This window comes from Zootoca vivipara, chromosome 1 (genome assembly GCF_965207765.1).
Source record: "Zootoca vivipara chromosome 1, rZooViv2.hap1.1, whole genome shotgun sequence".
In the NCBI taxonomy this organism is placed as follows: Eukaryota; Metazoa; Chordata; class Lepidosauria; order Squamata; family Lacertidae; genus Zootoca; species Zootoca vivipara.
Window position 1 is genome coordinate 43561818 of NC_142582.1, and position 25318 is coordinate 43587135.

General features: G+C 42.1%; 1 protein-coding gene across 1 annotated transcript; it reads left to right on the forward strand.

The window, feature by feature from the left end:
• The first annotated feature begins 987 nt into the window (after window positions 1-987).
• Window positions 988-25064, forward strand: HACD2 (3-hydroxyacyl-CoA dehydratase 2). The gene is made up of 7 exons (XM_035129101.3): window positions 988-1323; window positions 3498-3615; window positions 6932-6950; window positions 12878-12966; window positions 16480-16601; window positions 19813-19991; window positions 22353-25064. The coding sequence occupies exons 1-7, from the start codon at window positions 1166-1168 to the stop codon at window positions 22433-22435; spliced, it is 768 nt and encodes a 255-aa protein (XP_034984992.1). The 5' UTR covers window positions 988-1165; the 3' UTR covers window positions 22436-25064.
• Window positions 25065-25318: the final 254 nt, after the last annotated feature.

Sequence of the window (25318 nt, forward strand, 5' to 3'; positions counted from 1 at the left end):
TAGTTGACATTCCTAATTACAGGGTGTTGGACTAGATGGCCCTCAGAGTACCTTCTAACTCAACAATTCAATGCTTCTATAAAGTTGCACATGGTGCCATTTCCCCATAGGACTGTTTCACACATTACAAAATTTATTTTTTGTATTGGAAATTTGTGTGGAAATTGTAGGAAGGTTTAGATATGTATTTATTTTTAGCCATCTCACCCCTTGCCTTTTCCTGCAAGACCAATTGCAGTCATTAACAGTCATCCACAGGTTCACCACACCTAGCAGCCAATCACCCATTCCCACAGGGCCGGCCCTACGGCCAGGCTGGGTGGCGCAGGCTGCCAGGGGGACGTCGCGCTGCGGCATCCCCCAGCCACACACAGAAATGGGGCGGGGGGCGCCTGAGGGATCATCGCGCCAGGGCGCCCAATATGCTTAAGACAGCCCTGCATTCCCACCACCCTTCTGAGTCATACCCCTCCCCACCCTCTCACTATATATAAGGGTCTGGTGACTTCTGTTTCAGTGTATTGAAGAAGTGTTCAGGCACACGAAAGCTTATACCAATGATAAACTTACTTGGTCTCTAAAGTGCTACTGGAGGGATTTTTGTTTGTTTGTTTCGACTACGGCAGATCAACACGGCTACCTACTGTACCTGTGCCTGTAAATACCGGTAACTGCTTATAGGCTTAACTCTGTTAACAGCGTTGGGGATTTAGACAGCTGGCCCAATAGCAAAGCAAACGCAAGTGGTATGCAAGTGGTATACAAACCTGACCAGTACACGCCATTGCAATACAATTTATGCCACGGTAGGTTTATGCCGCATTTGCTCGTTTCCTACACGCCCCCAGCCCCGCTCTCCGCCACAGAGACAAAACAAAAACATCCCGTCTCAGGCGCTCGCAGCTCTGGACTCTGACCTGCAGGCCATGCCGTCGCTTCGCCCTGCCCAGGTAGAAGGCGGGACAGCGGCCCCAAACCCGCCCCGGAGTAGGCGGAGCGCGTCAGCCGCAGGGAGAGGCCCGGCCAGCCCCGCTCCTCGCCGCTCTCTTCCGCCGCCGCCTTTTTCGGCTGCCAGGTAGAAGTAGACGCGGGGGTGGGGACAAAGCCGCAGTCGTTCCTGCTCCCTCGGGGAAAAAAGAGTGCCGCCGAAGAGAAAGAAAGTGCAATGGCGGCATCCGGTAGCGGCAGCGGCGGCGGCCGTCGAGCGGATAATGGCTACGGGGTCAGTGGGCAGCAGCATCAGGCGGGCTCCCGGCGGCGGAAAGGCCCTGGAGCCTTGGCCACGGCCTACCTGGTCATTTACAACGTGGTCATGACAGCCGGGTGAGCGAGCGCCGGTGCGGTGGGTGTGGGTGTGACAGAGAGAGAGAGGATCTTTCCCCTTCGTCTGAACGGAACCGAGAAGGCCTCCTTCCCTCCAGCCGACCCTCCTCGCCTTTCTCCTCCGGCTCCCCGTGTGTGTGTGTGTGTGTGTGTGTGTGTGTGTGTGTGTGTGTGTGTGTGTGTCGGCTGAGAGGCTAACGGAAGCTTCCCCCGCCTCAGCCCGTTTGCTGTTTGCTCCCTTCTCTCCTACGGTGACGAGGGTGGGAGATAATGGGGTTCCCTTTCAAGGAGAAGCAGGAGCATTTCTTCGTCTGCAGCAAATAGTTGGAAAGATGGGGCTGGCCTAATGCTGACCTTGGCCTCTGACAGAACAAGGCAGGTCTTCTGTAGCGTTCTTGGCTGGTATTGGAATAATACCAATTAGTGAGCGCCCGGATCGCAGCATGGCCTTTGTTTTATTAGCCCCCTGCCAGGCCATAGCTGCCAAGTTTTCCCTTTTCTCGCAAGGAAGCCTATTCAGCATAAGGGAAAATCCCTTTAAAAAAGGGATAACTTGGCAGCTATGTGCCAGGCCCCCACTAGGCCCGGGGGGGGGGACAAGCACATGGATCACAGGCCGCAGCACTAGGCCGGGGGGGGGGGATAACCCACAGCAACGCTCTTGGGGGCACAGCAAGGGGTTTTTACTTTACAATTTAGCACCACTACCCCCCCCCCCAAAATCCCCCACCAAATAACCACAAGACAAAAATAAATACCATCCTTCAAAACTTCATGAGATACCCCAGTCACGGGGGGGGGGGCAAACAGAATAGATCATGGATCGGGACACATGGGGACAGTCACAGGGATTAGCCACAACAACGTGCCACACCCACAAACCCCGCCTCCACCACGAGATCCTGTAAAACAGGGGGACTCTGAGGCTCAGGGGGATCTGAAGGGGATCTATTACCCTCCATTTGACAGACTATCGCACAGCAACCCACAAACCCTGCCTCCACCATGAGATCCACCACTCACATACATACATCCGGCAGAGGTGTTGAAGACCAAACCAACTGAAAACAGGTAGATAGCTGTGTTGGTCTGACGTAGTCGAAACAAAAAAAAATTCCTTCCAGCAGCACCTTAGTTGGTCTTTAAGGTGCTGCTGGAAGGAATATTTTTATTTTGTTTCAACTTTACTTTAGTAACAGAGTACATGTACAAACAAAATGTATAGCCATCTCCTGGAAAGACAAGGTTATATCTTGCCCTTGTTTAGTGCAAAGGTTTGTTTAAAAGCTGCAGTGAAAAGCATATCTGCATATTTACTGTGCACATCAACTAATAGAACTACATATGCAGTTTGGAAAAGAAATGTTTTACAATATGTAGTAATGCTGAAGATAGCATCCTCTGATATCTATCCATCATAAAAGGTTGCTTAATTTGATTTTGCAACTAACACTATCATTTTTAATCATTACACTTACGTACATCTAATTACACCAGAAATAAACTGCTTCTTTTTAACCATTGCTTGGTACTGGTAAAGAGGAGAATAAAAACTTTGTTTTTCTGATAATGCAATGTTACTACATTGTTTGAATTTCATCTCCTGTTCTTAGACTGTAACTAGATGTGAAAAAGCACAGCCAACTCATTAAATGTAGGTCTACCCAAAGGTCTACATAAAGTGAGTGCCCGCCACTACCTGTAGCCTGCAGCAGCCCAGCTGAGAGAAAATTGACAATGAGGTGTAGGTTTCAGGGACGCAAAGTACAGCCATAGCAAAGGTTTAGCACTAACCTGCCTGAATGCCTTTCTGCTCTTAAAACCAGAGTTCGTTAACATCTGATTCATAGTCACTGGGCATATCATAATTTAAAAAGAGGGGATGAGTAAACAAACAGCAGAGGTGGGACAGGAGTTGCTGCCACTGCCTGATTGTTCACTGTCTCTTTGCAAGGTGTAGCAAAGCTAAGGAAGAGGAGCAACCTCAGCAACTGTCAGCAGTGATAGTGAGGGGATAGACTCCCTGAGGAACTGGCGTCCAATGAAGGTGTCTTGTCCAAAGGCCCATTAAAAACCTAGAGTGGCACTAGTTCCTGCTTTCAGTCAGAAGATCCTAAGTTGTTTTTCAGTAGGCATTAACAAAGCATTTTGCTATCTCTCCTTTTTTCTTCTAGGTGGCTTGTTATAGCAGTTGGTTTAGTCAGAGCATACCTCACCAAGGGTAGCTACCACAATCTTTATTATTCAATAGAAAAACCTTTGAAGTTCTTCCAAACTGGAGGTTTGATTGAGGTATGTGTACCAGGGAACGTGCCCTTCTAATTGCAGTGAAATATTTTTTTGTTTTTCCTATACATTTCATTCATTAACTTGCTCCTGCATTGAATTCTATCCCTTTTGATAGATAGACCACTGGTAAGTATTGGTATCCTTAATTACATCAGAAGTGAAATCTGAAACATGAAAACAATAGCATCAAAGAGAATTTGTCATTATGCAGTGAAACTATTATTTTCAAGTTAATTTATTTTTCTGAAGTTCTGCTGTCTGGTGATTGCCCCTCTGAAACCATTCTTAAATAGCATAATTTTAATTGAAAAATAGGTTTAATTACTTTACATAAATGGTGAACTTTGCAACACTAGAGACCATTGCCTAGTGCCTTTGTTCCCCTTACTATAACACCAAGAGAGCTTTGTAGTTTTACAGAAAAGAAAGAAAAATAGTGGCTGATGGTTGTGGTTTTAGACATTCCAATAAAGGCAGACAAATGTCTCTCCATAAGGTTCCATGAGTCGATAGAACCAAAATCAATAAAAGGATGCCATATGGCAGGGGTCAGCAACCTTTTTCAACCGTGGGGCGGTCCACCGTCCCTCAGACCATGTGGTGGACCGGACTCTAATTTTTTTTGGGGGGGGTTAACAAATGTGTATGCCCCACAAATAACCCAAAGATACATTTTAAATAAAAGGACACATTCTACTCATGTAAAAATATGCTGATTCCCGGACCGTCTGCGGGCTGGATTGAGAAGGCGATTGGGCTGCATCTAGTCTCTGGGCCTTAGGTTGCCTACCCCTGCCATATGGTATAGGTATAGAATGTGTGAGTCTCCCTGTCCCCAGATCAATATTCCTTTTGTGAAATTGTTAAGTTGATGGTGTGTTAGTCAAGGTATTTGGGTATTCCTTAGTTTGTCTTGTATTTCTTGGGTTGGTATGGGTTTGTTGTTTTTGTAGAAGTCTTTTAGAAAGTGTAGGTCTTTGGCTTGCCAGGTTTTCATCTGGACGTTTTGCACTGCGTGTTGGAATAGTGAATGATAGGCCAGGGGGGTTAGTGGGGATGGGGATGTTCCCTTCTGTGTGAGCCTGTTCAGTTCTGTGGGGATTTTCTTTGTTTTGTTTGTTTGTTTTGGAGAAATGGGTATGCTGTTTTGGGAATGTTTTCAATGGTGTCTCTCTCCAGGTGGACCCATTGTTTTGTCTTGTCTTATAGAATATACAGGATTATGTGGCGTACTTGGTTGGCGATGTAATATGATTCTATGTTGGGGATTCCCCATCCTCCTTCTGAGGAGGGGAAGTGTGGGTATTTGGGGCTTATTCTTAGCTATTTGTGTGAGAAAATAAATGAGTGTAGTTTTTCTGGAGTTGGGCTGGGGGAATCCAGATTGCGAGGGTTTGTAATAAATAGGTTAGTTTTGGGAGGGTGATCATTTTGATCATGGCTATTTTGTCTGAGAGGGCAAAGTTGGTGTTGTTCCATTTCCTCAAGTCTCTGTTGATTTGTCGCCACAGGGGCTTGTAATTGTAGAGGCATAGTTTGTTGAGGTTTCTGGTTATTTGAACCCCTAGGTACCTGAATTTGTGATGTTGGTGAATTCCTTTTGGGTATGCGGGCAGAGGTGAGGAGTGTTGAAGTACATAGCCTCCCTCAGATTTTGCAAAGTTTACTTGTAGGCCCGACCCCATTGCAAATGTGTTGAGTTCTTTAGTTAGGGTGGTTGTTGTGTTTATGGGGTCTGGTGTTGTGAACATCAGGTCATTTGCAAAGAGCTCTAGTTTGTAGGTTTTACCTTTTATTTCCACACACTTGATATCTGGGGCTGCGTGGAGTAGGATTGCTAGGGATTCCAGGGCCAAGATGAATAGGAAGCTCCAGGCCTTGGAGCTCCGCTGGGCCAGGGGGGGGGCTTCCGGTCCCGGTGGGGCCATGGTAACTTGGGGGGGCTGGGGGCTCTGTGCAGCCTTGGTTATGTTCTTAATCCGAGGAGTAAAGTAAGATAGTACGGGTAATTCTGGTTGTAGCAATTGTCCCATCATTTGATTAATTGTTTGAAAAACTTCCCGAAAGAAAAGCAGACTACCACATGTGTACTAGAGCAGCGTTTCTCAACCGCTGTTCCGCGGCACACTACTGTGCCGTGAGACGCTGGCTGGTGTGCCGCGACGTGCGGCGACGAGAAGGGCGATTTGCAGAACTACCATACCTATGTGCGGAGAACCTTCTCAGCATGGCTGCGTTTGAGCGCGCCCTTCACAAGATGGCGGCGATTCCTGTCATAACCCGCCTGCCTGCCCCGCCCGCCCGCACCACCACCACTCTCCGCTCTCTCTTTTATCTCTATGGTTCCTCCTCGAGTGTCCCTTTGACTTAGTTGTCCATGGTCTTCCGCACCCAATCGAAAGCCGCCGAGCGCTCCCCCTCCCCTACTCACCATCTCTGCAGCCGCAACCTCAGCCCAGACCCCCCAGAGAGGAAAAAGCAGCAGAACCCCCAGTATCCCAACATGCACCGCAACCTCGGGACGGCCCAGCCGGGTTCGACGGGAGGAGCGGAGCCACGTGGAAATGAAACGATGCATTTTGTAACGCATAAAAATCGCACAGGGACTCCATAGGTGCAAAGAGAAGAGCCTCTTTTGTCCAGCCAGCATCCAAACTGTCACTCTGTCAGGGAGTGAGCGGCCTCTTCGGCGAGGAGCACGTGCTGGCAGAGAAATCAGCGGCTTGTGAAGCCTTATTACAGGAGATTGCAACCAACACAGCAATTGGCAAGTGTTTCTAAGACTTACAGTCATAATTATAGTCAATATAGGGCGGCACAGAGTTAATTTTTTTAACTTTTTTAATGGTGGTGTGCCGCATGATTTTTTTCACGGAACAAGTGTGCCGTGGCCCAAAAAAGGTTGAGAAACACTGTACTAGAGAACCAGGTAAATTGTATTCCCACTAGCAAAGGTTGGATGTGTTATGATTAATTTTATACAATCTGGCTGGGCACATGCACCAGCGATGTGCTGTCATTAAAGCATTTTATTGAGTTCTAACTGAGATGAAGCTAAATGGTAGTTTATTCCAAATTTGTTCCTAGAGTTGTTCCTCTAATTCTTCTCCAAAACAAATCTCATTTTAGTCTTAAGGAAGTGAGAGGAAGCACAGACAATTGTTTGAGGATCTAATATAGTTGGGAGATTATTCCTCTTCCCAGTTGTTTGAGTAGTTAGTTGCTCAAAACTATTTAAGTTGTGTAATGCTTAAGTCCTTATATTTGGCTGATTAAAAGTCTTGGTTTTTGTTGACTTTATATGTTCTTTTTGTTCTAGATTCTGCATTGCGCAATAGGTAAGTTACTGGATTCATGTAGCTTATTCACTTTAAATTTTTTTAAAAAATAGCAAAAATATAAAGCATGGTATACATTTCTGATTTCATACTTTTTCTTCTTCCTAATGCCTATTCCAAGGAGGATTCCAAACCCGACTTATACTGTACAGGAAGGAGCAGAGCTGTACCTTTGCTTAGCTTTTCTGGCCAAGATAGCCTCTTGTCATTGCCAGCCTCCCTGTTCTGCCTGTAAAATATGCTGAAGGTGGGAGAGCAAAACACAGGATAGCCACTGGTAGTACCCAGTAGAAGCACCCTAAATGTGGTGTTCTGAATATGTGCCAGGGCTGAGCCAGTCCAGGAGCCATTGGAGCCTGAGCTATTTCACTGCCATCACATGAAAGCATTGGGCCCAATCACTGTATCAGCTCCATGTTGCCACAAGTCTGTCTTCTCCCTTATGATATGGCAATTGCCTGACTACTCTGTAGAGCATCAGGGGTAGGGTGGGGGAGGTTTGAATTGCATAATGAGTGTGTCAAATATGACTCTGAAGCATAGCTGCCAAGTGTCCCATATTCCCCGGGAAACCCCCGTTTTTCCAGCCGTTTCCCGCTGGCAGCCCGGATTTTTAAAAAAAACCTGTAAATCCCCCAGATTCTTACCAGCCTGGGGAGGCTCCTGCGCATGTCTGGAGTCTCTGGACATGTGCAGAAGCGATTTCTGGCGCTGCGACCATTTTGGAAATGGGCAGAGCATGCGTAGAAGCGACTTCCGGTGCTGCTCTGCCAAGTTCCAAAATGGCCACAGCATGACATCCGCTGCCGCACCGCAGCCAATCCTGGATTTTTCAATCTGGGAGTTGGCACCTATGCTCTGAAGTAACTTGCAAATTCAGGAAGTAATACAGGCTGTTACTACATATCAGAGTGCTCTGTATAACCCATCTATATTCGTCATTGTTCCTGTACTATCTTTGGACATTTCTGCTTCGTAAAACAAGGCTTGGTTGTTGAGCAAAAAATGATGTATAACAATGCCGTTCTTGTAAGGACACAAGGATTGTCTTGCTGGATCAAGCCATAGGTTATTTTGTTCTGTTCTTGGCACCAACAGTAGGCAGACAGATACATCTGGGAATCTCACAAATAAGCCATGATGGAGATCACTGATCCCTGTTGTTTGTCCCCAATATCGGATGTTTAAAAAGAAACAAACTCTGAGGAGGTTTGGTCCAACTTAGTTGGTCTTTAAGGTGCTACTGAATGAATTTTTTTATTTTGCTTCGACTCAGACCAACACGGCTACCTACCTGTAACTAGATCTGAGGAGGTTTGTTCTCCTTTAGGTTTTCTAACCCTTTCAAAAAAGAAAAAAGGGGTGCCCACAAGATGGACATAGTGTTTGGGGTCTCTCAGACCGCAGCTCCATAATTTGGCTCACCACTGACCCCAATAGCACCATGAGAATGTCTTGCTAAGTCCCCTGAGGGGGTATGCTGGCATCAGCACAATGAGGTAAGGCAGGAAGCCATATGAATTATTTCAGACCCAAAGAAAAAGCAACAACTTTCCTCCCCTTACAACAAACAGGGCCCTCTATAATTGTGTTTCCCTTTTAGCCTTTGAGAGTCTAGGCACCAGCATAGGAGATAAAAAATATAAACAAAGACCTTGCTACACAGTGAAAAAGGCTGAAATATGAGTTAATGAATGACTGGGAAGAACCGCCAGTACAGAAACTTACTGACTGGAATAAACAACAGCCTCTATAGCTTTATACTTGTCAGTCAACAACAAAATGATTAGAAAGCTATTTTTAATAATAATAATAATAATAATAATAATAATAATAATAATATTTATACCCCGCCCTCCCCAGTCAAAAACCGGGCTCAGGGCGGCTAACACCAACAGATTTTTTAAAAAAAAAGAATGCAGAGTTTAAAGAAACATCTGGAGAAGATGAAATATTCAAGATGTGTGGATGTACATGGAATTATAGAGGAAATAGGTGGACATTAGAACCTCCATTATTAACTTGTTTAACATATTGTCCCTTGAGCTGAAACTGGAAGTTAATAGTCTGGAACGAGCTCTCAGAGCTGTCAGACTAAGACCCAAGGACTCTTGATAATAATAGTAGTAACAACAAGTTTCTTGTACCCCACCCATCTAACTATAAGAGCTTCCTGAAACAGGACTGCCTTCAGATGTCTGCAAAAAGTCATATACAATCATACCTTGGTTGATGAACGCCTTGCGACTCGAACGTTTTGGCTCCCAAACGCCACAAACCTGGAAATGAGTGTTCCGGTTTGCAAATGTTTTTTTGGAACGTGAACATCTGAAGCGACTTCCACGGCTTCTAATTGGCTGCAGGAGCTTCCTTGGTTTCCAAACGTTTTGGAAGTTGAACAGACTTCCAGAATGGATTCTGTTCAACTTCCAAGGTACGACTGTAATTGCTTATCTCTTTGACATCTGACATCTTTCCCAAGAGACATTTGTCAGGTACATATTTGTCAGGTATAATAATAATAATAATAATTTATTATTTATACCCCGCCCATCTGGCCGGGTTCCCCCAGCCACTCTGGGCGGCTTCCAGAAGAAAAAGATGAGCTAATGCAAAAAGTGAGAACCTTACAAAACCTACAATATAATAATACCCCAATTATTGTTTTACAAGATCTGGCACTTGAAACGTCTAAAGAAAATATGTGAACTGTGCCCCTTCACACTAAAGCTATGGAATGCATGTTAACAATGCTGTATTGTAAAAATCATTTTTTACAATCATGTGATTACGATGAAGTTTTCTAGAGCACTAGGGATCACCTGAACCTTAATGGTACGCAGGCTGAGACCCTACCTGCCCACAGACTGTCTCGCCAGAGTGGTGCATGCTCTAGTTATCTCCCGCTTGGACTACTGCAGTGCACTCTACGTGGGGCTACCTTTGAAGGTGACCCGGAAACTACAATTAATTAAGAATGCGGCAGCTAGACTGGTGACTAGGAGCAGCCGCCGAGACCACATAACACTGGTCTTGAAAGACCTACATTGGCTCCCAGTATGTTTCCGAGCACAATTCAAAGTGTTGGTGGTGACCTTTAAAGCCCTAAACGGCCTCGGTCCAGTATACCTGAAGGAGCGTCTCCACCTCCTTCGTTCTGCCCGGACACTGAGGTCCAGTGCTGGGGGCCTTCTGGTGGTTCCCTCGCTGCGAGAAGCCAAGTTACAGGGAACCAGGCAGAGGGCCTTCTCGGTGGTGGCGCCTGCCCTGTGGAACGCCCTCCCACTAGATGTCAAAGAGAAAAACAACTACCAGACTTTTAGAGGACATCTGAAGGCAGCCCTGTTTAGGGAAGCTTTTAGTGTTTAATAAATTATTTTATTTTAATATTTCTTTTAGAAGCTGCCCAGAGTGGCTGGGGAAACCCAGCCAGATGGGTGGGGTATTATTATTATTATTATTATTATTATTATTATTATTATTATTATATCATCCCAGCTCAGTCACTAATATATCATCACCAGGAGTGTTGTTGGTTATTCCCTGAGTTGGTAAGGCTCATTTTAAAACAACTTGAAATAGAGCCTTTAGCATCATTTTTGGATACCAGAGATAGAGATTCAGCAGGTGCCTTCTGTTGCAACTTTTAAACACCTGCTGAATCTATTACCGTATTTTTTGCTCCATAAGACACACTTTTTCCCTCCCACAAAGGAAGGGGGAAAGTCCATGCGTCTTATGGAGCGAAGGCAGTGGATGGCAGCAGGATCCCTCGAGTGGATGGCTCCCAGTGGCGGGGGAGGCAGCATCAGTCTGAAATTGGGCCGGTGCTCCCTCCGCAGCTGCTACCGCCAGTGGAAGAGGGGTGGGGGAGGCAGCATCAGCCTAAAATCGGGCCGGTGTTCCCTCCGCAGCCGCCACGGATACCAGCACTGTGCCTCTGCTAACAGCGGGTAGCAAGCCCCGCCCCTGCAAGGGGGGTTCGCGGGAGCAGCGACCCAGAAGGGCTCGTTTCAGGCCGCTCTTGCTAGCCACCGTTGGCCTTGCTAGTCCCCAAACCTGAGCTCTTAAACATGCTTAGAACCCAAGCTGCAGGTAGGAACATCACAAATGAAAATATCAAACACTTCAAGGTTTCTTTTTGTCCCTTATAACTCCTAATTCAGGGGTCTGCAACCTTTAAGACAAAAAGAGCCACTTGGACCCGTTTCCGAAGAAAAAAAATAAACTGGGAGCCGCAAAACAGGGACGTAATTAGAAATCAGAGGGCCCCATAGCAAAATTTGCTATGCCCAATAATCAATGCCCCAAAATGCCATAGAAAATTAATCAGGGCCCCAGTGTACCATAAATCATAATCAGTGCCTGATGTAAATAATAATTAATAATGAGGGCCCAATGTCATCCTCGTCATTATAAAAATAACTTTGAGTTTGGGCTGCCTTGATTACTGGGAATGGGCAAAACTCTGACTCCCTTATTAGGACACCTGTATGGTTTCATGTGTGTTGCTCCCATCAAGTGAACTTATACAATTTCCTCATATTGAATCAACCCATTGATTAATACATCTACCTCAATCTCCTGACCAGGCCGGCAGGAGGCCGCAGGCAGGCCGCAGGCAGGAGCAGCAGCAGCAAACACGCGCTCCGAGCCCGCAAGCCTTTTCTGCTGCTGGGCTGGAAGAAGCATGCCCATTTAAAAAAATAAATAACTCCGCCCCCGTGAACCTATTGGCTGAAGAAATGCGGCGGGGAGGGGCTGATGCAGGGAGGGGGCCGACCACGCTCCCCGGGCTGCTAACGTCACCTTGCGTCCTTTTTGCACAGCGCACACGCACAGCGGAGTTGTGGACTCCGGCGGGCGCCGTGCGGGGCACAGGCGCACAGCGCGCCGCCGCAGCTGTGTGCTCCGGCGGCGGTGGGCACCGCGCGAGTGTCTGGCGGGCGTGGCGGGCGCCGCCGCATGGCTCAGGCGGCGCATGGCTCGGACGCCTCCTCCCCTCGTACCCACTCCGGAGCCGCAGCAAAGGTGTAAAAGAGCCACATGCGGCTCCGGAGCTGCAGGTTGCAGACCCCTGTCCTAATTCTCTGCTCTATCCTGTCATTGCCAATGCCTCTGTACTCTTCATCCTTTATCTGAAAGCCCCCCTCTCTTTATTGCTGATAAATAATCCTTTCTAATCTGTTCGCTTCTTGCATCAAGAATTTGAGGTGTATAAATGAGAAAACCTATTAGGTGCTCAGGTACCATGGTAAATGGAGCAGTACAGACACTTGAAGTGTGATTAAGCAAGCCTGCCCCTACGAGGGGGGTTGGCGGAAGCAGCGGCCCAACAAGAGCCCTTTTGGGCCGCTGCTACCGCTGCCGTTCGCAACAGCAGACGAGCCGGGAGGAGGGTCGGATGGGAGCCCCTTCCGCCCCTCCTCCCAGCTTCCTTCCATCCTTACTTCCTTCTCTCTCTTTCTTTCTCTCTCACCCCTTCCTTCCTTCTCTCTATCTTCCCTCCCTCCTACCCTCCTTCCTTCCCTCTCTCTTCCTCTCTCTTTCTCTCACCCCTTTCCTGCCTTCTTTCGCTCTCTTTCCCTATCTCATCCCTCCCTCCCTCCCTCCTTCCTCCTTCTCTCTCTCTCTCTCCCCCTCCTTCCTTCTTCTGAGCTGTTGAAGGCTCGCTAGAAAATATTGTTTTTCTTGTTTTCCTCCTCTAAAAACTAGGTGCTTCTTATCGTCAGGTGCATCTTATGGAGCGAAAAATATGGTATATTCTACCAGGCCTGCCTGATTTTAATCTTATATCATTTTTACTGTATGTTTTTATGTCCTTTCATTGTAAACCATTTTTATATATTTCATGAAATAATGGTATATAAATATTTATATAAATTGAATAAACTGAGGATATAGACCAATATAAACTTTCTTTTCAGGAATTGTTCCCTCTTCTGTTGTGCTGACTACTTTGCAGTTGATGTCAAGAGTTTTTATGATATGGGCTGTAACCCATAGTGTAAAAGAGGTAGGTTAAAAGAGAGCAAGAAAAAGATCCATTTCTTCCCTAGAAGTAAATATTTGTACTCTTTTGTATATTTCCTGTTCCTTTTACTGGGTCCACTGTGTGTGCTTTTGCTGGACACCTCAGGATCAGCTGTTTTTGTGAGATGTGTATCCAGAACTCTTAATCTGTAACATCTGTGGTGGCTTCTTGCCCACTGATGCAGTCATATCTTCCCACCTACCCTGCAGATAAGGTAGTGTGGAAAGAAGCATGCAGGTGAGTGGGGAACGGAAATAGAAATGGAAATCATGTAAAACAAATTAACTAATGAACTTCTTTTCAAAACTTTGGACTTAAAACTTGGTTTAAGTTGCTTGTCTTTGCCATTTTCAGATAGCTATTTAGTATACGTGAAACAAGATTCACAGTTTTCTAAGAGTTAGAAATCATATATGTAGGTCTGGTTTAACTATTCATTGTTTGGAAAGGGACAATGCATCAAAAGTTCCCACTTTCATGTCAATCTCTACACTTTCATTAACTGGACTGTTACTTCCTGTAATTTTATTTACATGGCTAATATAAAAACACTATTAAAAATAATAGTGAATATGGGTGCTGGGTAATAGGAACAATATTATGGGTGCATTAATAGATAAAACTCCCCCTGTTTTCACAGTAGAGGTCTATGATTAACTGCTTATGGTAGCTTTCGAAAATTTCACAATTGTGAGGTGTTTTAATTTTGTGGCAGCTGCCCAGTGTCCATTTTCCCCATCCAAGGATTCAGAGTGAGGCAGCACTTCTGGAACAAAACTGTATGTTTATTTAATTATACTTTAGGGAAGTTTAGCGCTTGGTGGTTTCATAAGGCACACAGCTTGGTTTAAAACACAACACTCCTTTCAGAGAAACTTTTTAAGCAGCAGTCTCCTACAAATCAAGTATCAGATAGACTTTTCACCTAATGGCTATCAAGTTCTAAGCACCAGCACCCACCCAGCCCCTTCTAGGATTTAACTTCCCGTCAGAAAATCAAAACTTGAGTTGCCTTGTGTAGCTAACTCCACTCAGTGTGGACAGTTTAGGTTTTGAACCATCTGACAGTCCCTCTCCCACTGAGAGTCAGATCCCTATCTGACTGTTAAACTGGCAGCTTCTCACTTAAAGGCCACTCTTTCCTGATTGGCGTTTGCTTTTTGCAAAAAAGCAGCATGTTGTAGCCCCACTTGATTCAAAGGAAGTGTAACTGTAGGACAGAGAAGGGGAACATACTTTCCAAACATCCAATATGCAGCATTTTATATGTGCAAATAGAATCCAAATTATTTCTAATGTGTTAGAAAGCAGTTTGAGTAATTTGGCAATAAAAATAGTCAAAACATCAAAATTGTATTGTACCCTATCAGTTCCTGAGTATCTCAGATGAAGAGTTAGTTGACAGGTTCATATTAGCATTCCTTTCCTTGTGAGATGAGTGTTACCTACGGTACATTCTTATTAAACAAAACAAAAAACAAAAAAACTTTTGCTTCCCCCCCCCCCACAAGGAATACCTACATACCCGAGCTCCCTGAACAAGTTCACCAATTGCGGATTTTGTAAGATGATACGTGGATGCATGAATGATCTGTGTTGTTTTTTGGTTAAATCAGCCATATGCTTCTAAGGTTCTTGTATGAGGAACTCTTAATATTTTGCTTGCTTTCTCACAAGTCTTACATTATTTCTGATCAAGCCTAATCAAGTGGTGTTCTGGAATCTGAAACATGAATTTTGCTGTTTAATGTTATTCTTCTGGATTCTTTGTTCCTAATATTTAATAGTAATTGCATGGGACAGTTCAGTAATGTTTGAAGAATGTGCTTGCTCTTATTCCTGGAATGGTCAAATTGTTAGCTATTTCTTTGCATGTTGTAGCCTTTCTGCTACTTGATATCTGAAATCTCAGGCAAGTTCACTAAGCATCAATCTGAATGCTTCTCATGCTTATTAAGAGAAAAGTGGAAAATAATCTAGAGCATGGTTGAGAAATCAAAAACAGGTTAGTGAGGAAAACTGTCAAAATACTGTATATTCCTGCGTATAAGACTACTTTTTAACCCAGGAAAATCTTCTCAAAAGTTGGGGGTCGTCTTATACGCCGGGTCGTATTTCTTATACGGCGAGTATATCCCAAACTATATTTTAACTGGGAAAGTTGGGGGTCGTCTTATACGCCCAGTCGTCTTATACACCAGAATATACGTAATACCATATCCTGTGCACTTTATTTTATTCGTGCCTCAATCTGTATTGGCAAGAAGCACAAACTGTGAAAAGTATTCTGTTCATGGAATGCTAATACAGCCAACACAGTCAATAAATAAATAAATAAATAATAAAGCACACGCATTTGCTGGCTGGGAGAGCAGACCAGGCAAGTACCAGGATGGTGCAAAGCCAGCCCCCTCCCTGTTTCTCTTGAGTCTTATACAGGAAGCTTGCAAAGCATAGGGTACTGTGTAATTCTGAAGTTGGAAATTGTTGGCTATAGGATTTTCTAGGAAATGATTTTGTGTGACAAGTATGTAATGTCATGTTTGCATGGGATGATGCATTCAGACTTAGTTACTTTCTTTTTTCTTTTTTTTTAAACATACTTTTTATTAATTTTACAGAATACAAAAAAACAAAAAAAACGGTACATACATAAACACCTTTTCCACCTCCTTCCTACCCACCCACATGGGTCCTCCCCTGCCACAGAAGTATCCCATGTATGTGAACAGTCAGAGATGGTCCATTTTATGCTTGGATTTCTGTCCTCCTCCTCCTCCCCTGACCCCAAAGCCCCCCCCCCTGCCACCAGGGAGCTCCAGCAAACCAGGGCAGTACGCAGGAGCCCATCCATCCAACCATCTATTGTCATACCAAAAAAAGAGAAAAATAGAAATAGGAAAAAAGAAAAAAAAGAAAGGGCAAAAAAAGAGAAAAAAACAATACAAAACAGAAAATTTTTTCTTACATTCATGATTGTAAAACCATATTTTGTGGGCTTCCCCTTCCCCCCCCCTTCCCCGGTTTTCTAAGGGAAGACTTAGTTACTTTCTATTACCAAATGATGTCATATTTATACCGCCATACAGAAACATTGTATACACCATGAACTCTGGTGAAATTAGACCTCAGGTCAGCTGTTATGCCTTTGTTTATTTTTTATTTAAAAAGCAAGCCAATGGTAAATGGTTTTAAAAATATACTCCGTAACCATACTATGAAGCAACTTAAGGTAACTTTCTCAGATTTTTATGTTGTGTCATTTCTGAGCAACACTTAATTTATATGTATGTACAGGCATTCTAATCTTGAAATTACAAAGGAGAAGGCAAATTACAAAGAAGAGTATAATCCCTCCCCCCCCCCCCCGATAAATATTTCTGCTTTCCTATGGACCTGAATTACAAAGTTTGAAAAGGTAGATTTAAAAGCTTGACATTTTAGAAAGTTTATAATTTATTTTCAACTTACAGTAACTGTATTTTTCTTTAATAGGTACAAAATGAAGACTGCATCCTCCTCTTTGTTGTTGCCTGGACAATCACTGAGATCGTCCGTTATTCCTTTTATACCTTCAGCTTATTGAACCACCTTCCTTACTTCATCAAATGGGCCAGGTAAGGACATTAAGCACTTCATGATTATGAGCCTGAGAAACTATACATCAGTGGGCATATTTCCCTAATAATTGCAAGACAGAAATATCAGTCCTAGAAAATAAAGAGAATGTTGACATATTAGTTTTATTCAAAAATTAATATCTTCATTTTCATAAAATATATCAAGGAGTCTTACAGCATATAAAATACAACAAAACCATCTATCAATATATATGAAACACAGTGTAAAATCTGTAAATACTGGTTGAATAAAGCAAGAATTCATATTGTGAAGGCCTGTCTAAACAGTACAATTTTCAGAAAGAAGGTAGGGGTGGCTCCTGCTGAACCTCTATAGGTATGGAGTTCTACAGGACAGGATCTGTTGCACTAAAGGTTTGGTCCTTTATGAAGACCAACCGAACCTCAGGGGCATAAGAAACCATCAGAAGTGTCCCATCAAAAGATCCCAGTGATAGAGGTGGAGTATAAATGACGGTCTTCAAGGTACTTTGGGATCAAGTAATTGAGGACTTTGTGAATTAACACAAGAACATTGAACCTGGCCCACTAGCAAATCGGCAATCAGTACAGCTGTCTTAACATCAGAGTAACATGTTCCTAGTATTCTGCTTCTGTGAGCAGTCTGGCCACTCTATTTTGCACTAGTAGCAGCTTCTGGACCAAAAGGCAGCACCAAATAAAGATCCAAAGGCAGCACCAAATAAAGTGCATTACAATAATAAAGTCTTGAAGTTACCAATGCAATACAAGTTCACAAACTTGGTCCCATGAACTGGTTGGATGCAGAGAATGGTGGGATGAACCAGCTGGGGAAGTCCCAAGGGAAGAAGGCTCAGAGCCCAGGGATTGGTGGTGGGACAATGGTGAGTGGTCAGAGGGAGAAGACTGGGAGGAGGTATCGGAAGCTAAGTGGCAGGAGGGCTTAGTGAGCTGGGAGAGTCTGTGTCAGAGAGAAGTCCAGAATCGGAGGCAGAAGCTAAAGCAGTGGAGGAGGGATGCCAAGAGGCAAAGATGAGTCTGGCTGATGAAGAGGCATAGGTGTCTCCTCCTGCTGCTGCAACAAGTTCCCCTCTACCTTTTTCTCCCAGAACCAGAAGAGTCATGAAAATGGTGGAGGAGAGGTTGGCTGCAGGTAGGTGTAGTCTCTAATTGCTTGGGAAAAGCTGTGGAGAAGAGGTAACTTAAGAGGTAACTTTCAGTCTCAACAACTGATCTATGGGGCAATACCTTTCAGGGATAATGCAGATGCATTATTGCTAATAAAGAGTTAGCTTCAACTTGAATGGCGTGACTTGGGTTCAGGACCAGAAGTATTTGCATATGTTCTACACATTGTTAATATTCTCTTGTATAAAAGAGAATATTTTGAATTTCTGGTCCATGGGGTCACAAAGAGTCAGACACGACTAAACGACTAAACAACAACAACAATGAAAATATATATTTATTGACTAAAAGTCCTAACTAAACAAAAGCTAGTGATTCTCCAAGTTTTATTACCGTAGTTTGGACAATCAGAGACAACTACAGAACTGGTTTGCATAATGCTCATCTATAGTTTTGAGCTACAGGGCCGGCTGTAGGCCCGCTCCTGGTGGTGCGGGGCGCCAAGCCACCAGGGGCGCCGCTGCGCCCACTGAGAGGCGTGGCTGAGGCTGCCCCAGACGCACCTCCGCTGTTGAGCGGCTTCAGGCCGCTCTCCGGAGGCGCACAGGCCTGGGGCCGCCTCCGCCGCACACAGGGGCGTTGCAACAGGGGTCGGGCAGCGCCCCCTGGCCCAGGGCCGGCCCTACGGCAGGCTGGGTGGCGCAGTGCAGTGGGTGGCGTATCCGGTGCACCAGGGCACCGGGCATGCTTAAGATGGCCCTGTTGAGCTACATCAGGGGTGGGGAATCTGAGACCCTCCAGATGTTGTTGGGCTATAGATCTCATAATCTCTGACTAATGGATATACTGGTTGGGGCTGATCGGAGTTGGGATATATATATATTGAGGAACAGGTGCTGCATCTCTGCTATGTGCAGCAGCTAGAATAAGCTTGAGTGAAGTTAGAGGAGTTTAGTTTAATTTTTAAAGAATCCTGTCCAAACAAACTAACTGCAAACTATGAGATAGAAAGCGGAGTTGATATATATATATATATATCACTCTCTATGAAGGTACTATTTGGCATGAGAGACAAAAGCTTCCATGGGCACCAGTAGGATCTTCCTTCAGGTGCAAAGTAGCAGGGCTCCAGTGCAGGAGGAAATAGTTAAATTTCCTTCCCTGTTCACAGTGGCCCCATTCTTGATGAATGACCCCTAGCACCTGTTATTTGCACTCATATATTTAATGTCATATAGAAAATATTATGTTGCATTGTATTAGCAACCTTTTCATACTCCTAGTCTCATGTACTATGCAGTTTCATTGAACGTAGTGGAACTTACTTCTGAGTGAACATGTGAAGCATGCGCACGAAAGCTCATACCAATAACAAACATAGTTGGTCTCTAAGGTGCTACTGTGGGAGATGATATACCGTATAATGAACTGGGGGAAAATGTTTAAAAGGATATTTGTAAAACAAAAAAACAAAAACAAAAACCCGAAGCATTTTTGTTAGGAATCTTGGGACAAGACCTGCCAAGGAAAACAAATAACTTATTCATGTATGCTACAACAAGGGCAAGAGTATTATTAGCACAAGGATGGAAGAATGAGGAAGTCCCAACGAAAGAACAATGGCAAGAAAAACTGATGAGCTACAGTATGCGGAACTGGCAAAGTTAACATACAAACTATGAGAGAAGGACAACCGTGACTTTAAGGAAGAATGGGAACTTTTTACAAACTATTTAAAAAGACAACAAAAGGACTGGACTCCTTGGCAGCTTTTGAATACACATCCACAATTTATTAGTAGAACATAGGATAGATAAGGCAATGATATGTACAACTTTATAACATGCAGAGAATAACATGTGTAAATAAAACAGAGGCGGAGCTGAGGGAAGTCTCTGGAGGGTGGGAGACAGTATAAAAAGGGGGGATTGTAATTAGTTATATTGATTGATAATGTGTTTGTTAAATTTGTTCAATAAAAATATAAAATAAAATAAGGTGCTACTGGAAGGAATTTTTTTTATTTTGTTTTGACTACGGCAATCCAACACGGCTACCTACCTGTAACTTTGCATATCTGTGTTTTTGTTTGTTTTAGGTACACATTGTTCTTAGTACTGTATCCAATGGGAGTTGTAGGAGAATTGCTCACAATATATGCTGCTCTGCCCTATGTCAGACGATCCGACTTGTTTTCAATTACTTTACCTAACAAATACAATTTCTCCTTTGACTACTATACATTCCTGGTCTTGACTATGCTATCTTATATTCCACGTAAGTATAGCACTAAGTTACTAAATCCTTCCACCTTTGAGATCTGTAGCTGTTAGACTAAAAGCAGTTTTAAATGCCCGTAAACGTATTTTAGCTGTACATGTTTCAGTGTTCTAGAATGAGCAAGCATTATAAAAGGTGGCTTTTCAACAGTGAAAAATAGCAGTAAATTTAAATGCACAGATCCTGCATCTCTGAGGCATAGAATAAAAACAAGTTTTTGAACTGTTTTAATTCTACAGCTGATTTCCCTCTGGCACTTGTGGAATTCTTGTTTCTCTTTATTTTACATATAGCCATCTTTTTCTATTTATTCTCTCCCTGTTCTTATAGCCAAATTAGGGGATGAAAGCAAAAGAGAATATATATTTGTTGCAACTGATCTTCTTTTTCATGTTTTGAAAGAAGACTTTGGGTTTTAGCTTTGTTTTCTCTCTCATGGAATAGAGCATAATAAGTTTTTGAAGCCTAGTTTTAAGTTAAACTTTTGTGATAGAAATGAAAAATCCATTTAATCCCATGCTGGCATATTTGCCTGTGCAGATATTTTTTATCATAGTTATCACCTATTAAAACTCAAAAACTGTCATGACCACATGACAAATGTACACATTGCAAAACGTACAAAAGCCCTTAGATGAGTCTCTCTTTCATGCATTTCATTCTAGCGGGTTCCTAAGGTCAGCTGGAGCGCACAAGCTTCACATTGTGAAATAGAACTGCAAAAATAATTGGGTACATAGAGTGAGCAACGAAAATTGTAAAATTTATTGGGCTTTCAATGAAAGATTATATTGAACGACACATTGCTGTATCTGTGCATGTATCTTACCAAAGCAATATTTTCTCACAGCAAGATCCAGTGTCATTCGAGCAGAAAATTAATGCATCTGTTTGTTTCACAGAGCTATCTCAGCTTCTGTGTTTGTGTAAAAAAATATTCATTTTTGTTTTAACCAAGTTCTGGCATAGAATAGAGAGGTATACAAATGAATAGGATATTATAGAATTGGCTAGCTGGCTAAGAGGTGAGCAACAGAGACACACTGACTGCATCTAAAGGTGGAGCAATGAGTGTTACTCAAATAACCACTTACATACTTATTAATTATTACTGGTGCACCAATAATTATAGTTTTCATTTATAGTAAAATAAAATGTGTCATAGTTCTATGCTAGGCTTTGGGGAAAATGTTGTGTGCGTTCTCTTTCAAAGCACTTTGCAGAAATCACCTTGCCATTAAGTTGAGCATTGTCATGTACAATGTTTCATACATTATATCTTGCAATTAATTTTTTTTGGGAAATGATACATGAAGAAACCCAAAAATTAATTAAAACATCTTTTACCAAAAAAGCCTATTAGGAATCCTAGGCAATGACATTCCATATGAAAAAATTAACATCTTTTTATACGCGTCAACAGTGGCCAGAGTAACAATTGCAAAAACCTGGAAGGGGCCCACTATACCAACAAAAGGGGACTGGATGGGTAAACTATATGAATACCTGGAGTTAGCTAAATTAACAGACTTAATACGACAAAAAACGAAAGACAAGACTAAGAAACAATGGGAATGCTTAAACGATTACTTAAAGAAAATAGGCTTGGGAAATAAAACATGGCTATGTTTGGAATAACCCTGCAGGACAAGAAACACAAGAGGGGAAAAATAGATTAATTATTATGGATTCAAGATAGTATATTATTATGAGACAGAATAAAGAAACAGTAAAATACAAAACTACTCTGCCGAAAGCGGTGGAAGTGTTCTAGGATTTAAAGAATCTTGCTGTTAATCATTTTTTCTTTCTTTTTTCTATATCTCTTACTTGTATTTTCTAAACTATCTCCTTTTTTCTTTCTTTATACTCTATGATTTCTTGGAAATTGGACTTCTTGGACATTGGAAATTAATGTCTATTTTCTTTTTTTTATCAAATTATCAAAAATAAATTAGCTTAACAGCTTAATTAGCTATTGTACGTTAAGATTAAGTATGAAAGGTATATAAGAAATAATGCAACGTACAATGAATGTAAGTTTTATCTTTATTTTATTTTTATTTTTTCCAATGCATTTGTTGTGAATCTTGTGATTGAAAACTTTAATAAAAATTATAAAAATTAAAAATGGACAGAAGGGAAATGGCTTCATGGTCCCTTGGTTTACAAGTAAACAATCCTGTATTTTGGGAGGTGGGTTTCCCTCCACTTCATTAAAAGAGAGCAGAAACTATATGTTTGGGTTTGGGGGCACTGATATACATACATGTGAAAGCCCTTGAATACATAATATTAAATTGTGTGTAAGTTAAAAAATACTAACTTTTATTTACATAATTCTTTTCTGTTTTTCAGTCTTCCCTCAGCTGTATTTTCATATGATACATCAGAGAAGAAAAGTACTTTCCCTTCCTCAAGAACACAAGAAATCTGAATAATCACAGCTTTTGTTCACAGCTGTTTCAAACGTTTATAAATAATACAGAGTATTAAAATGAATTTTCAAAACAAAAAAGTTTGGTAACCTACTAAGGATATCTTTCCGCACTGATTTTTTTTTAAAAAAAAACATTGGTCTGTGGAACAGCATTTTTGGCATGTCTCATTACAGTGAAACACTTATTCTTTTATTTTACCTTTTAATTAATTTATTAAAAACTTGCATTATAATGTGCTTATATTGATGGTTTCAGTGATAACAATAATTGTGGTGCCTGAATTAGGATTCCTTTATTCCTTTAAAAACTTTTTTGCATGTTAGATACGTGTATTGTTGTAATATTTAGAATGCTTTTGACAGTTTGTCTAGAACTGCCATGGGCAGACTAATGAAGTCCCACAAAAGACGTTTCTGACTCTGGGTCTGGATGAGGTGATAATCCTAGCAATTCAGGGCACAAACTTAGAGAGAGAGCTGCATTACAATGATTGCAGCAGTAACTCATTGTAATTGCACAACTGATTTTTTTTTCCTCCAGAGTGGGGCCTTAAAAATAGTGCAGTGTTGCACAAGAGCATGTGTTCTATAGGTGCAACTTAATCTTATTACCTCAAGCTGGGATGTTTTCCTGCTGTTCTTGAATGCTCTTTTTACTTATTTTCGTGAAAATAAAGGCCCAGTTTTATTGAAATACTCAAAATATAACTAATTTGTAATTGACCTGGATGCTACCTGAGAACTTTTTATGGCTTTGAATTAGTTGTCCAAATACATCTAGTAGCATTTTGAAAGCATAGTCAGATATATTTTCAGCATCTAGACAAATTATCTAAAAAGCATTTTCTTAAAATGAGCTTATTTTTAAAGTTTTAAATGTTTTTAAAAGCAGCATTAATTTTGTGTCCAAAAAGTGATATTAATGCTAGTAAATTCAGCTTACTTCAAAGCTTATTTAGAGAATGGCTTTTTTATAATGGAACCAGGTGAACATTTTTTTATTAAATAACTTGGATACTCTGGGACAAAATGCAGCTTGTTCTTTATGCACTTCTTGTTTCCTAGTTATACTGGAAAAAAACATTTTAAAAATTACCAGTTCTTAAAATGACCAAGGATTCCTTCTTTTTGAAGATAGCTAAACTTTAACCTTTAGCTCAGCTGGTACCAAAAGAAAATAAATGATTTGTCATTTTATTACTGTGTCTTTGAGATCCTATGAAGAATATCAGTGTACCAAAGTTGTTCATGCTTCATGCAGAGTGAATCATAGAAACTGTTATGGTCTAACTTGGATGTTCACTATTTCAATTTATTCCTGTCCTATAACAAAGAGTGGTATCCAGGATTTTTCACATTCATTCAATAAGTCCAATTCATTTCACATCACACTATCACTCACATGCTTTTGTTCTGCTGCTTTTAGAAAGACAAAAAAGACAATTGACTCATTTCACTACTTTGGCATTCCTGTTGATCATCTTGAGTTAAGATGCATTCCTCTTGCAGTCAGCTCATGTTATTTCGTTATATTCTGATATACATTGCTGTTGTGTTGTTAAAAGAGGTTTCTCATTGTAACATCTATAACAGCTTAGCACTAAGCAGCGGTGTATATTTATTGGTTAGAGCTTATATTGTAGAGAAAGTGTGAGGACACCTCCATGACACAGTTTTGAAGGAGAACAAGGATTTCACATTAACCCATTTATTGTACATGTCCTTACATGAACTTTCCCACAGAACACTACCATTCTAGGCTATGATGGTTGCAGATTGAGTATGAGCCTTGCAGTCTAATTGGGCAAAGAATCTTAATGTTCCCCATGTAAGTGACTTTGCATATGGTATCTTAAAAGGTAAAGGAAAGGGACCCCTGACCGTTAAGTCCAATCGCAGACGATTCTGGGGTTGCGGCGCTCATCTCGCTTGACTGGCCATGTGGGTCATGTGGTCAGCCAACCTTATGATCGGCAAGCCTTAGGCTCTGTGGTTTAACCCACAGCGCCACCCTCTTCCCTATATGGTATCTTAATAAAAGGTAAAAGCTATGATACATACAGTAATTGCATTATAGGAGCCCATCAGGACCAAGCAGCAACAATCCTGTAATTATAAGGGCTTTAGGTACACAGAGAGTGGTTGTCTCTTGCTTGTGCTCAGCATTCATCTTCCTGATGGAGGGAATCAAAACAAACTATAGAGTTCTTTACCACTAGCCAGATGCTGCTTCTGGTCAAGTAATGTCCATCAGTACAAATCAGTTCTGCCAAAATCAGCTTCTAACCTTTGCTGCAGCACTTAAGGGCTGCTTTACATTGTCTGTTGGAGCAAATTTGTTTTGTGTTTCACAGCTGAAACCTGTTCTGCCTCCCAAGCACATATACTGACTATGACAGTTATTTGGCGAAATGCACAGACTTCTCACATGCACAAATTTAACTGTATCCTAACTTTCAGGTGAAACAGTTTCTCAGGTCACTGCAGTAGTCCTTTTTCCAGTTAAATATTTGTGACTACTTGTGTAGAATCAGTTGTGAGCATATTTTGTAAGCTGCTTTGAAAGCCTCTTGAGACTATAAAGTAGGTTATACTGTAATTTTTAAAATAAATCTGACTGTAGAGCTTGATAGGACATGCTTTTTTGACATTTATGTGAAGTTCTGCCCCATGTTGCATAGTTCTTTGTTATTAATTTATGCTGGTCCAAATTCCATATTCTTGGAGGGTTCTGGGCATGTGTTCCTCTTCAAGCGCTCACTTGACCAGAGCCTCTTAAAACTTTTGGCTCTGTAGTTGTTACTTTTCCATTCCACTTCATTCTATCAATAGTCTGCTGTGTCCCAGTTTTTCTGTGCTTTCCCAAGATACAAAGGCCATTTGA

Excerpts from the sequence above, each read along its gene's own strand:
- HACD2 (XM_035129101.3), top strand. The coding sequence starts at position 1,166 with ATGGCGGCATCCGGTAGCGGCAGCGGCGGCGGCCGTCGAGCGGATAAT. Across the intron at positions 1,324-3,497 it reads AACGTGGTCATGACAGCCGG|GTGGCTTGTTATAGCAGTTG; the intron begins GTGAGCGAGCGC and ends TTTTTCTTCTAG. Across the intron at positions 12,967-16,479 it reads TAACCCATAGTGTAAAAGAG|GTACAAAATGAAGACTGCAT; the intron begins GTAGGTTAAAAG and ends TTTCTTTAATAG.